At 49.4% G+C, this 12,671-nt stretch overlaps 1 protein-coding gene across 1 annotated transcript in view; it reads left to right on the top strand.

Annotated features, from left to right (window-relative positions):
- The window catches only part of GALNT10 (polypeptide N-acetylgalactosaminyltransferase 10), a 214,189-nt gene that overhangs the window by 167,346 nt on the left and 34,172 nt on the right, over window positions 1-12,671 (top strand). Inside the window, exons 5-7 of the mRNA XM_080804209.1 lie at window positions 3,023-3,208; window positions 7,048-7,231; window positions 12,219-12,336. Coding sequence (XP_080660335.1) covers window positions 3,023-3,208; window positions 7,048-7,231; window positions 12,219-12,336 — 488 coding nt within the window. The remainder of the gene's footprint in view (window positions 1-3,022; window positions 3,209-7,047; window positions 7,232-12,218; window positions 12,337-12,671) is intronic.

The following is a 12,671-nucleotide window of genomic DNA, read 5'->3' as shown; positions in this document are numbered from 1 at the left end:
TTAAGTAGTCACTCCCCATTTCTCTCTCTGCCCCAGTCTCTGGTAATCACTAATCTGCTTGTTGTCTCTATGGATTTACCTATTCTGGAATTTCATACAAGTGGAATGATACAATATGTGACCTTTTGTGTCTGGCATCTGTTACTCGGTGTATCGTTTTGAGGTACATCTGCATTGTACCCTGGATTAGTACTTCGTTCCTTTTTTATGGTTGAGTAATATTCCATTGCATGGATATATTTCATAGTTGTTTATCCATTCATGAGTTGATGGAAGCTTGGGTTCTTTCCACCATTTGACTATTGTGAATAGTGTTGCTATGGACGTTCATGTATAAATAATTGAAAGATTGCTTTAGCTATCCTGGATCCCTTGATCTGTTCCATAAATTTTAGGATACAGCTTATCAATTGCCAGTTTTTGCAAGGCATTCAGCTGTGATATTTTTTAGCTCATTGAATCTTCAGTTTAATATGGGAGGTATTGCCATCTTAACAATATTAAGTCATCCAGTCCATGACCAGGGACTTTCTTTCCATTTATTTTAGTCTTTTATGTCTTTCAACAGTGCTTTACAGTTTTCAAAGTATACAGTTTTTACTTCTTTTCATTAAATTGCAAATGGTATTCATTTTTATTTATTTTTTTTAAAGATTTTATTTATTTATTTGACAGAGAGAGAGAGATCACAAGTAGGCAGAGAGGCAGGCAGAGAGAGTGAGTGAGGGAAGCAGGCTCCCTGCCAAGCAGAGAGCCTGATGTGGGACTCGATCCCAGGACCCTGAGATCATGACCCGAGCCAAAGGCAGCGGCTTAAACCACTGAGCCACCCAGGCGCCCTGGTATTCATTTTTAATTGCATTTTCCAGTTCTTTTTTTTATCTGCCAGTACATAGGAACACAATTAATTGAGAGTTGACCTGTATCCTGATATCCTGCTAAGTGAACCTATTAGTTCTAGCGTCTTTGTAGATTTCCTAGGATTTTCCTGTGTAAACAGTCCTGTCATCTACAATAAATATACTGTATCCTTTTTCTTCCCAATCTTTATGCCTTTTATTTCTTTGCCTTGCCAGTTGCACTGGCTAGGAATTCTAGTACAGTGTTGAATGGAAGTGGTGAGAGAGTATACAGTCTTTATTCCCACCATAGGATAAAAAGCATTTAGTATTTCATCATTAAGAGTAATACCCAAGAACAAAGAATCCAATCAAGAAATGGGCAGAGGACATGAACAGACATGTCTGCAAAGAAGATATCCAGATGGCCAACAGACACATGAAAAAGTGCTCCACATCACTCAGCATCAGGGAAATATAAATCAAAACCACCTTGAAGTACCACCTCACACAAGTCAGAATGGCTGAAATTAACAAGTCAGGAAATGACAGATGCTGGCGAGGATGCAGAGAAAGGGGAACCCTCCTACGGTGTTGGTGGGAATGCAAGCTGGTGTAGCCACTCTGGAAAACAGCATGGAGGTTCCTCAAAAAGTTGAAAATAGAGCTACCCTATGACCCAGCAATCGCACTACTGGGTATTTACCCTAAAGATACAAATGTAGTGATCCAAAGGGGCATGTGCACCCAAATGTTTATAGCAGCAATGTCTACAATAGCCAAACTATGGAACGAGACTAGATGTCCATCAACAGATGAATGGATAAAGAAGATGTGGGATACACACACACACACACACACACACACACACACACAATGGAATACTATGCAGCCATCAAAAGAAGTGAAATCTTACCATTTGGAACGACATGGATGGAACTAGAGGGTATTATGCTGAGCAAAATAAGTCAATCAGAGAAAGACAATTATCATATGATCTCCCTCATATGAAGAATTTGAGAGGCAACGTGGGGGATTTGGGGGGTAGGGAAGGAAAAAATGAAACAAGATGGGATCAGGAGGGAGACAAATCATAAGAGACTCTTAATCTCACAAAACAAACTGAGGGTTGCTGGGAGGAGGGGGGGTATGGAGAGGGTGGTTGGGTTATGGACATTGGGGAGGGTATGTGCTGTGGTGAGTGCTGTGAAGTGTGTAAACCTGGCGATTCACAGACATGTACCCCCGGGGCGAATAATACATTATATGTTAATAAAAAATTAAAAAAACTTTTAAAAAATAAAATCAAGAGACACCAGTGTTAAGTCTGGGACTTTTAATAAAAAGAAATTACCTTCGAGATATATTCAGAACAACTTTACCAAGCACAAGGCAGAAACCCAGCCCACATTAGAATAAGCAAAAAGAGGAATTTGTTTCACATGTAGTAAGATCATATAGGAGTCTGCCTGCCTGGGGCACAGGGGGATCTGGGGAATCAAAACGCCATCAGGATCATTTCCATCTCAACTCTTTTTACACTTACTTCAGTCCCAGCAGGAATCCCCTTTCCCACCTCTCATCACCTCATTTGCCAAAACTGTCACCAGCACCTCCAGATTTATGGCCAACCAACTTAACAACTCTAGTAAAACGCAAGGGCCTCATTTTTCCATAGTTCAAAAAAAAATTTTTTTTTCAAGTGTTCATTATTTGTAGCTACTGGAGTCACGTGGCCATCCCTGAACCAATCACACTGTAGGCAAGGAAATGAAAGGCCCTGATTGGTTGGGCCCGTGCCACGTGCTCCTGCCCCTCGGCTCCAGGGGTTGGAGTGAGCACCTCCTAAGAAGGGGGGGTGGCAGTCACAAAGCAACATCCAAGTACTGTTTCCGGAAAGAGAGGGACTAGGTCCCAGTCATGCCTAAACCGCGGCTGCGCACCCTCTCATACAGACGAGCTCTGTGTGTTCCAGGCCCAGCACTGTCCATAGACGACTTTGAGCTTCAGTTTTCCCATGTAGGGCATACAGGTGTTGATCCCACCTGTAAGGGCCAACGAGGCACCCTGCGGGAAAGCTGCGTCTAAATTATAAAGTACAGTGCACACGTAAGGGAGGGGTGACAAGAATGGTCACTAAGCAGCTGTTCTTACCCGTCTGTCCCCTTCTGTCCCTTTCACAGAGCACCTGAAAAAGCCACTTGAAGACTACATGGCCCTTTTCCCCAGTGTGAGGATTCTTCGAACCAAGAAACGGGAAGGTCTGATAAGGACCCGAATGCTGGGGGCCTCGGCAGCAACAGGAGATGTGATCACATTCTTGGACTCGCACTGTGAAGCCAATGTCAACTGGCTACCCCCCTTGCTCGGTAAGTGGCCTCCCAAGGCTAGGTAGCCCCAGCCTTCTGCAGGGATCGTCCACAGGGCTTCCCTTGGCTGCTTGAGATGCAGCCAGCCAGCTCAGGTGCCCCGAGGACACAGGAATGCTCAAAGAAACCCTAAAAATCCACTCAAGCCCTGTCCCTTCATTTTATAGAGAAGGAAGCTGAGAGGGGAAGTGACTACAGCAAACTAACATCTACTTACATAATTGCTTCCCCCAAATCACTTCAAGCTTTATTGGAAAGCAAGCCAAGGCTGTCTACTGGTAGGAGCCAAACTGTGAGGGACATTATCCTAGCAATTTAGAATAGTTAACCTTCACTGCACTGCTACCGAGCCAGGAAACTTACAAGCATTATCTCCAGTCCTCAGAAAACCATGCCAGGTCAGAATTGTAGAAAAAAATTGAGTTTCAGAGATACTGGGTGACTCAGTATTGTTCCCTTGGGTGGTAAGTGTCAAAGTGACCATCTGTCTGGCCCCAAAGTCTGTTCACTCTCACAACACCACACTGCCTTCCCTAAACTCCTTTCCTCTCTGGATAGTTTCTGACAGCTATCAGAGAAGGGCTGTGGACAGAGTAGCACGATCCAGCAGCCATCCACCACAGCCTTGCAGACAGAAGGGAAGCATGAGGATTGGATTCTGGGCGGTGAGGTGCCTCATAGCTGGCGGAGGAAGAGGTCTGAGTTCTGCAGAGCTCAGATTCACTGAAGGTGGTGAGCTGGAGCTAACAGGGGGGCATCGAGGAAATGACCCATTGAGACCGGGAATCAGGTGAGGGACAGGGACAGAGGCAAATCAGAGAAGAGTTGTCAACCTAGAGAGAAGCTGAACTTGTAACACACGGGTGGGTACGCTCTCCACAACAGAGAGCTGGGGAGCAAAGGGGACTGAAGTTTAGGGTCAACGTGAGCCTGCATCAGAATCACCTGAAAGACTCATTAAAACAGAGTGCTGGACCCACCCCCAGAGTGTCTGACTGAGGAGATCTAGGGGTACGGCCTGAGAAGCTGCATTTCTAACCAGCTCCCAGTAGTGCCCACACTGTTGCTCCAGGGACCACACTTGGAGGAGCCCTGGTTAGGCCACCAAGCAGAGGTGAGAACTGGAAGCAAAACCCACGCAGTTCAATGCGATAATCCAGCAAATCTGTTTTCTGACACCGATCAGCGTGGAACCTCATGCTTCTGACCCCAAGGGTCCAGGATCCCACCGGATTAGGAAAAGGATATAACACAAATTTTCTGGTACACTATTTAATTAAGCCAAGAGGTGTCTGCATCTGCCTCTCATTACTGAAAGAGAAAAAGGGAAAGAGGAAGAAAAAAAGCCTCACCATCAATCACCTAATTGATGGTACTGAAGAACAACCCATTTGTTGGGTTATCCAGTGACTCATAAAGAGAAGCAAGTGGTGGGGCGCGAAGCTGAGCTGGGAGCCTAAATAGCCCTTAACTCTGTTTCTATGGAAATGCATGAGGGTAATTGTCATAATCTGCAGAATACATGGAAGAAACATGCTCCCTCTTTTTATTTTTTATTTTTCCGATAGAAACGTGAACGGGTGGTATAGATGTAAAAGTCTGTCCCTGTTCAGAAGAGCAGCCCACAGTGTGCATCAGGGCTTTTGTCTCGAAACCGGGAACAAACACTTCCTTGCATAGCTCACTCCGCCTTCTGTGGCGATAAGGCATTCCTGAGCCTGAGAAGGATTCAGTTCCCCCAAAGGAAAGCCACTATTGATCCTCGTTTTCACCACCACTACTCTCGTCGTCATCATCATGATCATCATCATCATCATCATCCACATGGCTCTGCTAGTCCCTTAGCTTTTTACGACACAGGCATATTTGAATTTGATGGGTATGGGGTAAAGCAGACAGGCCAGGCGTTATTATCCACATACAAAAAATGAGAAAACTAAAGTGCCAAGAGAACGAGGGAGATGCCCAGCTTCTGAGCTTCTTTCCGCAAGCCTGGTCACAGACCATGTCTGCGGCGTGCTGATGGCATGTGCGCATGTGTGAGAGGCTGGCTTGAGCATGTTGGCCCCACTGTCCCACTCGGTCTTCACAGGGACCCCAGGAGACTGGTGTTGTCTTTCTCCATTTTGTCGGCATGGAAACCAAGGTTCAGAGGCATCAGATAACCTTTATCAAGGTACTGCTGCTCGTAGGTGATGACACCAGGGTCTGGACCTGGGCATTCTGTCCCCCAGTGAGTGCAGCACCCCGGAATGCTGTCTGTCCGATGCCACCCTTGACCTACCACCTCCCACAACCAGCCAACCTCCAGCAGAGCCCTACATCCTGGGCCCAGAGCCTCTGTAGAAGTGAAATCCCTTGCACAGCCCTGAATAATTGGGAAGGGAAGCACTTCTCTAGGTCTTTCCTTGGAGAAGTTTCTTCGACTTCACTAAGCATCCCTCGGGAGCCCATTCACCAGGCAGACGCAGGTTCCACCCCCAGAGATTCTGATTCAATGCAGCTGGGGCAGGGGCAGCCCTGGCGGGCTTGTAAACACACCGTGGATGCATTGGCACTGGCAGCCAGAGGACACACTGCCAAAAGCAGCATTTCTCGATCTGTTTTGATATGTGCCACAGTTAGAAATACACTGGACATCTCAATCTGGTACTCAAACACACACCCATGCAGCAGGACTAAAACACTTTTCCTGAAGAAGTATTTTTCACTTGGAATGCACCCTGACAGTATTCTTTTTTGGTTCGTTTTACACACACACTCAATCAGTTTCATGACCCACCTATGGATCGTGTCTTGCAGCTTAGAAAAAGGCAAAAATGCTGCTTTCTCTCCTGGAAGAAAACTCTGTTTGATGAAGCCTGAGCCCTAGGCAGCTGCCAGCCTCCACTGGCCCTACCAGGCTCCACTCTCCAAGCCTTGAACTTGACTGCTGGCCCAAGCAGACAGGCCCCCAAGCACAGCCCATTTGCCCCTTATGGCAGATCATCTTCCCCAATCGCTGGCATCCCCCAAGGTGCAGTCAGAGCTTCTTCGCAGAAGGAACATTGAAAAACAAAGCCAACCAAAGCTTAAAATTCTGGTTGGTAGGTTGAGCGGAGTGAATTTTATAGAATCAGCTTCTTCCTGACTGAAAGGGGACCATGAAAGGCCATCCAGTTAGGGAGCCCACCTGCCATCTTGAATCACCTAGCCTATAGAATTCCTGCAGAGAGAGGTCTGCCGGGCCCTGCTTGCACATGTCAGGTCATGAGGGACTCATGACATAGCCCATTTCCCTCCTCAGTAGTTGCCACCATTGGAAGAATTGAGCTGAACTCTCACAGGGAGGGCCACTAAGCCACCGACCATAGCTAGGAAGTTCTGAGAAACTGTCAGGGGCACGTGCCAGGATGCCTGGCTACTTTGGGCCACAAGTCAAGGTTAGAACCTGCAAGGTAGAGCCTGACAGGCCAGGACAGGAGGTCTCCCAGAAGAAAATGACCCTCTCTCCACCATAGTGCTGACCAATTACAGGCAACCGTCCTGAGTGCCTCTAGCTGTCACGGTGTTTCGTACTCAGCCACCTGGGACTCGGAGCCTCTTCTCCCTGTTTCACAAAGAACACTGGGGCTCAGAGACATTATTTATGTAGCTCACAGGCAGCAGGGCTGGGATGGGAGGCCTGGCCCATCTTTTTTAAAGCCTGCGCTCTCCCTTCTTTTTGGGATTCTCAAGTTCCAGTGTTCAGAGAATTCACTCAGGGCACATTAAAAATGCGAGTAAGCTGCAGAGCGGGGTCGTGTTCTTAGCTGCTCCCCCGTCTCGCCTCCCTAACGGGGATCTCTTGGCTTCTTCAGACCGTATTGCTCGGAACCGCAAGACCATTGTGTGCCCGATGATTGATGTGATTGACCACGATGACTTCCGGTACGAAACACAGGCGGGGGATGCCATGCGGGGCGCTTTTGACTGGGAGATGTACTATAAGCGGATCCCAATTCCTCCAGAACTGCAGAAAGCTGACCCCAGCGACCCATTTGAGTAAGTACAAGTGACCCAGGCTGGTCCCAGTGGCTGACCCGGTGACCCCTTCCCAACACATCCAACTCAGGATCACCCCCTCCCCCAGGAGTGTAGAGCATGGGGACCGGGGCCAACATCCCCAACCGGAAGCACAGCTCCTCCCAGCCTGTCACAGAGCCTCAGCTCAGGGACCTCCCAGCTGGCCACCTCTTCCTTGTCCACATCTGTGATTAGCCAGACGGCCCATGGGGGTGAAGCCCAGTGGCTCTGTCCCTTAAGCCTAGTATGCAATCATAATCACTGTCAGCAGCACCAGCAGCACAGGCTGAACCCTTGCTGAGTGCCAGCTGAGTGCTGAGCACATTGCGTGCAAGTCCTCTTTAACCCCCCACAACCATAGGTAGTCAGAATTATTCTCCATCTTGTCCAAGCGGGGACACAAAGGTTCCAGGGGGTGAGGCAGCTTTCCCAGCTCACACAGTGGGTCAAGGCCAGATACACACGCAGGTCTGTCTGCCTGCCTCTGGAGCCAGTTGTCCCATCCTTTAGTTACTCCCTCTCAGAAAGATTAGGGAAGTGTTCGGGAAATCGCAGCTTGTCCCATGGTAGAAGTTTGGGAGTGTATGGAGTGGACCTGTAATGTCCTAGAATGTGAAAGCCAGGGGGACCTATAGGTAATGGACTCCAGCCCCTTGCAGATGGGGAGACTGAGGCCCCAGGAAGGGAGGGTGCAGCTGACTTATACAGTAAGTTAGCGGCCAGACTAGAATTAGAGCCAGGGCCTCTCAGGCACCCATCCTGTGCTGTCCTGTGGGCCAATCTGGCTCCCCTGCTGGAGGTGTGGAAAGACCTGTGGAAAGCCCATACCCAGCTTCCTGGCTGTATTAGTTTCCTAATTATAAATGATCACAGATTTACTGGCTCATTAAAACAACACATATTTATTCTCTTAAAGTTCTGGAGCTCAGACGTCTGAAAAGGGGTCTTCCTGAGCTAAAGTCACCGTGTTGGCAGGGCTGTGTCCCCTTTGGCGGCTCTAAGGAGGAATCCATTTGCTTGCACTTTGTAGTTTCTCGAGGCTGCTCACATCCTTTGGCTCTTGGCTCCTTTCTCCATCTTCAAAGTCAGCAGCATAACACCTCCAAGTCTCTCTCTCTCCCTCTTCCCCCCACCCCTCCCTCTCAATCCCTCTCCCCTCCCACTCCTTCTCCCACATCCATCCATCTTTCATCATCACATCCCATTCTCTCACTCTGGCCCTCCTTCTTTCACGTACGAGGACCCCTGTGATTGCACTGGGACCACCAGGACAATCTCCCCCCATCTCAGATCCTTCACCTAATTATATTTGCGAAGTCCCTTTGAAAAGATGACCTATTCCCAGGTTCCAGGAGGTAGGCATTGGCTTCTTTGGGGACCATTATCCTGTGTACCACACCTACCTAAGCACAGTTTAACCCCAGTGAACCCCAGCTTCCCTGCACCTCATGCTCCCCATCTGAGAAGGGGGTCATTACTTCACACACAGTCCTCACCAAGGTGCCCTGGAAGGGGTGGGTACCGTTCTCCACCGTTGCCTGATGCAGACCCTACCGCTCAGAGAGGACATGAGACATGCCCAAGGTGACATGGACTACTCCAGAAAACAGACTTTTCGGGGTAACCAGAACCCCTTTGGGCTTGAACTGGTACCATAAGCTGACTTATAGGCCCTACATTTGAAATGTGCATAAAGATGGGTCTCGCATGTTCATCTTCTCAGTGCAGGATGAGGAAAGGGTAAGTCCAGTCCCCACAGCTGCTTAGTGGCGGAGGCCACCTCTGGTTTCCTCCGGGGCCTCTCCCCCATGTCTCCCAGTAGGCATCAGGCCTGCCCTAGGGCAGTGGCGTTCAACCCTGGTTGCACACTGGTGTCACCTGGGGAGTTTGTCAAAACAAACAAACAAACAAAACCCACCAGCCACCCCCAAGCCCAGTTACACTGGATTCTGGGGCTGGGATTCAGTATCCATGCTCCTTAAAGCCCCAGGGGATGCTTGTGTGCAGCCACAGTTGAGAGCCCTTGGCCTAGATGCTTCCTGAGCGACTCTCCACCTGTTGTATCCTGATTCTATCCAGAAGTGTCTTTTCTGTAACTGTACTTGGACAAAACCCAGGGGGAGGCCACTGGAAAAATCCGGGTTGTTTTCTCCACAGGGCCAGCCAGCAGGCAGTCTGCAGGCACAGGGCAGTAGGATGATGTTTGAAGGACCGGGCTTTGGTGGCAGCCCCCGATGGAACCGAGCCTCGTCCACTTAGTGCCTGCCCTTGAGCAGAGTAGGTAGCATTTCTGAATTTCAGATTTCTCCATCTGAAAGGAGGCCTAGAAATAGAGCTTTGTGAGAGTCGGAGATGATGTCGGGAAAGCGAGCGGTAGACACTAGACACTAAGAATTGTTGTCATTATTGCTGAACACAGCAGAAAACAGACAGGGCCAGAGGGGAGGCCTCCCTCTGGAGGTGAGCCTCCAGCACCTACATGCCTTAAGGCTAATATCCTCCCAGTTCCACAGCAGCTCCTTGGCCCCTGACCCTGGTTTCCACCCAGGCTGATTTCCCTGGACAGAGCCTTGGGTTTGATTGCCCATGAACCACAAGGCTCCGAAACATTCCCTGCCCCTCCAAGCGGGGTATTTGCGGCTCCTGCCAAAAAAACCCCAAACCCCGCAACCTGCAGGAGACAAAGGAAAGTTGATACTAGACACCTTATTTTTCATAATACTGGGTACTTTCAGAAATATAATGGCAATGCGAGCTCGGAAACACAGCTATACATTCATTGTGTAGATGGGCAGACCAGCCCAGAGGTGTGCAGTCAGCACGGTCTGTATATAATGTGAGCCGCATGAGTACTTTTAAATTTCCTAGTGACCACATAAAAAAGGTAAAATGAAGCAGCTAAGATTCATTTTTGTAATATACTCTATGTAACCCAGTATACCTAGAATAGTCTTATTTTAACATGTGACCTACACTTCGAAATTGGTTTTTTGTTTTTTGTTTTTTTAAGATTATCTTTTTAAGTCATCTCACACCTGACATGGAGCTCAGACTCTCAAGTCCAAGGTCAAGAGTTGCAAGTCCCACTGACTGAGCCAGCCGGGCACCCCTGAACTTATTAATGAGGCCTTCCCTATTATTTTTTTCACACTAAGTCTTAGAAATCCAGGCGTATCTTATGCTTCCAACACATCTCAGTTCATAGTAGCCACATTCCAGGTGTTTGGCAGCTACACGTGGCCTGTGGCTGCTGTACCAGGCGACACAGGGTTAAGCGGTTAAATGCTTCGTCTCGGATCCCACCAAAGGTAAAAGAGAGAGGAAGCTGGAGGATTGACTTACCTACCCCGATCCCTGTCCTGTTCACGCATCACCTGCCTCTTGATGGCTCCTGCCTGACAGGAAGAATTGTTTTGTGGCCCTGAGGGGTGTGAGCTCTGGCAAAGATTAGAGATTCAAAATCAGGTTGGTGGCTGTGAAGCCTTGAGCAAGTTACCTGTCTGTGCTCTGGTTTCTATATGCATCAGCGGGGTGAGGAGGACAAGGCCCATCTCAGGAGGTCAATGCGAGGAGTAGCCATCTTATTAAAAAATTAGTTCAGGCAAGCACCTGCCACATTTGAGCCCTCCGTGAATATTCAAGGGGCTCTTCTTTGAAAGGAGTCCCTCCTCTGCTGTCAAGGCTCACCTGCGAAGGGAAGCTTGGGAGGCATGTGGGTTAGCTCGTTCTTTTTCAGTCAGCCCAATTTCCATGAGCTCGCAGTTCCCAAGGCCAGGAGGTGGTAGGAAGTTGCTGCTGGAATGTTATCTGGTCTGAGGGTTTGGAGTTTTTCAGTGGAGCCTGACAAGGACATGGCAACTCTGAGAGATCTTCCCTCAGCAAATACTGGTAGCCCTCTCAAGGACCAGGTCTGTGAGACACTGCAGGGATGCAGGCGGGCTGCAGTGTGGCATCCCCCATGGGCTTGGCATGATGCCATGCTGACATCTTGTTGCCCGTGGTGCCCCAATTTATCATCCCTTTGCTCCTGCTCCTGGGGTTTTCCTCTCCAGGGTTCCTTCTTCTCCTTCACTTCCCACTTGTCCAAACCCACCTCGAATGCCTCCCTGCAAGCACCCTTCCTTGACTCTTGCCCCAGCCTCCTTTGTCACCTCCCAAGATCTGGAAGCAGACAGTCCCTCCTTTGGTGTTCCTATAGGGTTCGCTGCACCTGCCAGAGGCCCTTGTGACACCACACTGGTCTTACGGATCCTACTATCCTGACAAGGCTGCCCACCCACACTAGCATCCCCTGAAGTCCCAGGTCAACTCTGATTTACCTCCACATTCCCCCAGCATCTACAGCTCAGCTGGCACTCAGTGATTAGAGCAATGAGGCAGTGAATGTGTGCAGTTAGCTGTATCCCAATTTAACAGAGAGAACAGAGACTGTGTCTTCTTCTGCAGACTCTCAGCAGAATAGATGTCCAGTGCTGGGCTGACTGAGAATCACCCAAGGAACCTGTCTGAAAACACACACAATCCTAGGCTTCATCCTCCAGGACCTGCTTCATAGGTCTGGGGTAGGGCCCAGCAAGTTGTGTTTTGTCTTCTCTCTAAGAGATTCCACACCCAGCCAGGCTTGGAGGGACCTGATTGAGACAACTGAATGCATGGGGGGACCAGAGAGGCATGGCCAACGAAGCTGCAAGGCCCACGTTCCTATGATTTCCTCTCACAAGTAATGGTTGAAAGGAGCTTTGGATCGGTTCAGTTAAAAGGTAGCATTTAAGAAGGGATGTTACGGCCAAGATAGAAGACAGCCTGAGCCCTTCCTTGGAAGGGCCTTGGATTCCCTGCTAGGCATGTGGGCTGCGCTCACAGGGCAGCGTGCAACACCATCCCAGGGGAGCAGCAGTGTCCGCTCGCACTCAGAGCACGCGGCTGGGGCATTTGGTCTTCACACCACACTCTTCTTCCCTGACAGGTCTCCCGTGATGGCCGGTGGACTGTTCGCTGTGGATCGAAAATGGTTCTGGGAACTGGGCGGGTATGACCCAGGCCTAGAGATCTGGGGAGGGGAGCAGTATGAAATCTCATTCAAGGTGAGCCGCCTTCTTGGATGCCCCCTTCTCCCTGCCGCACCCCCTCGACATCTGTCCTGAGCCTGGAAAGCCTGGACCCTCAGGGTTCTGCAGCTCCTGTTGATCAAGTGAAGAAGTCGGGGGCCATGGGCCACTCCTTGTTGTGTGTGATAGTGGACATGGGGTGCCTTCTCAGGCTGCCATAGACCGGCCTTAACCACGGCTCTTACGTTGGCCACTTCTTAGGAGGGCAGTGTTAGAATAAGACAGGTCTCTCTTCCGGTGAGGATGGTGTCCTGTCTCCCAGTGAGACACGCAGCGAACCAGCAGCAGGGCACAGAAACCAGGACAAGCAG

The sequence above is a fragment of the Martes martes genome (genome assembly GCF_963455335.1).
Source record: "Martes martes genome assembly, chromosome: 5".
Classification (NCBI taxonomy): Eukaryota; Metazoa; Chordata; class Mammalia; order Carnivora; family Mustelidae; genus Martes; species Martes martes.
This window is presented reverse-complemented; position numbering and strand designations above follow the sequence as displayed.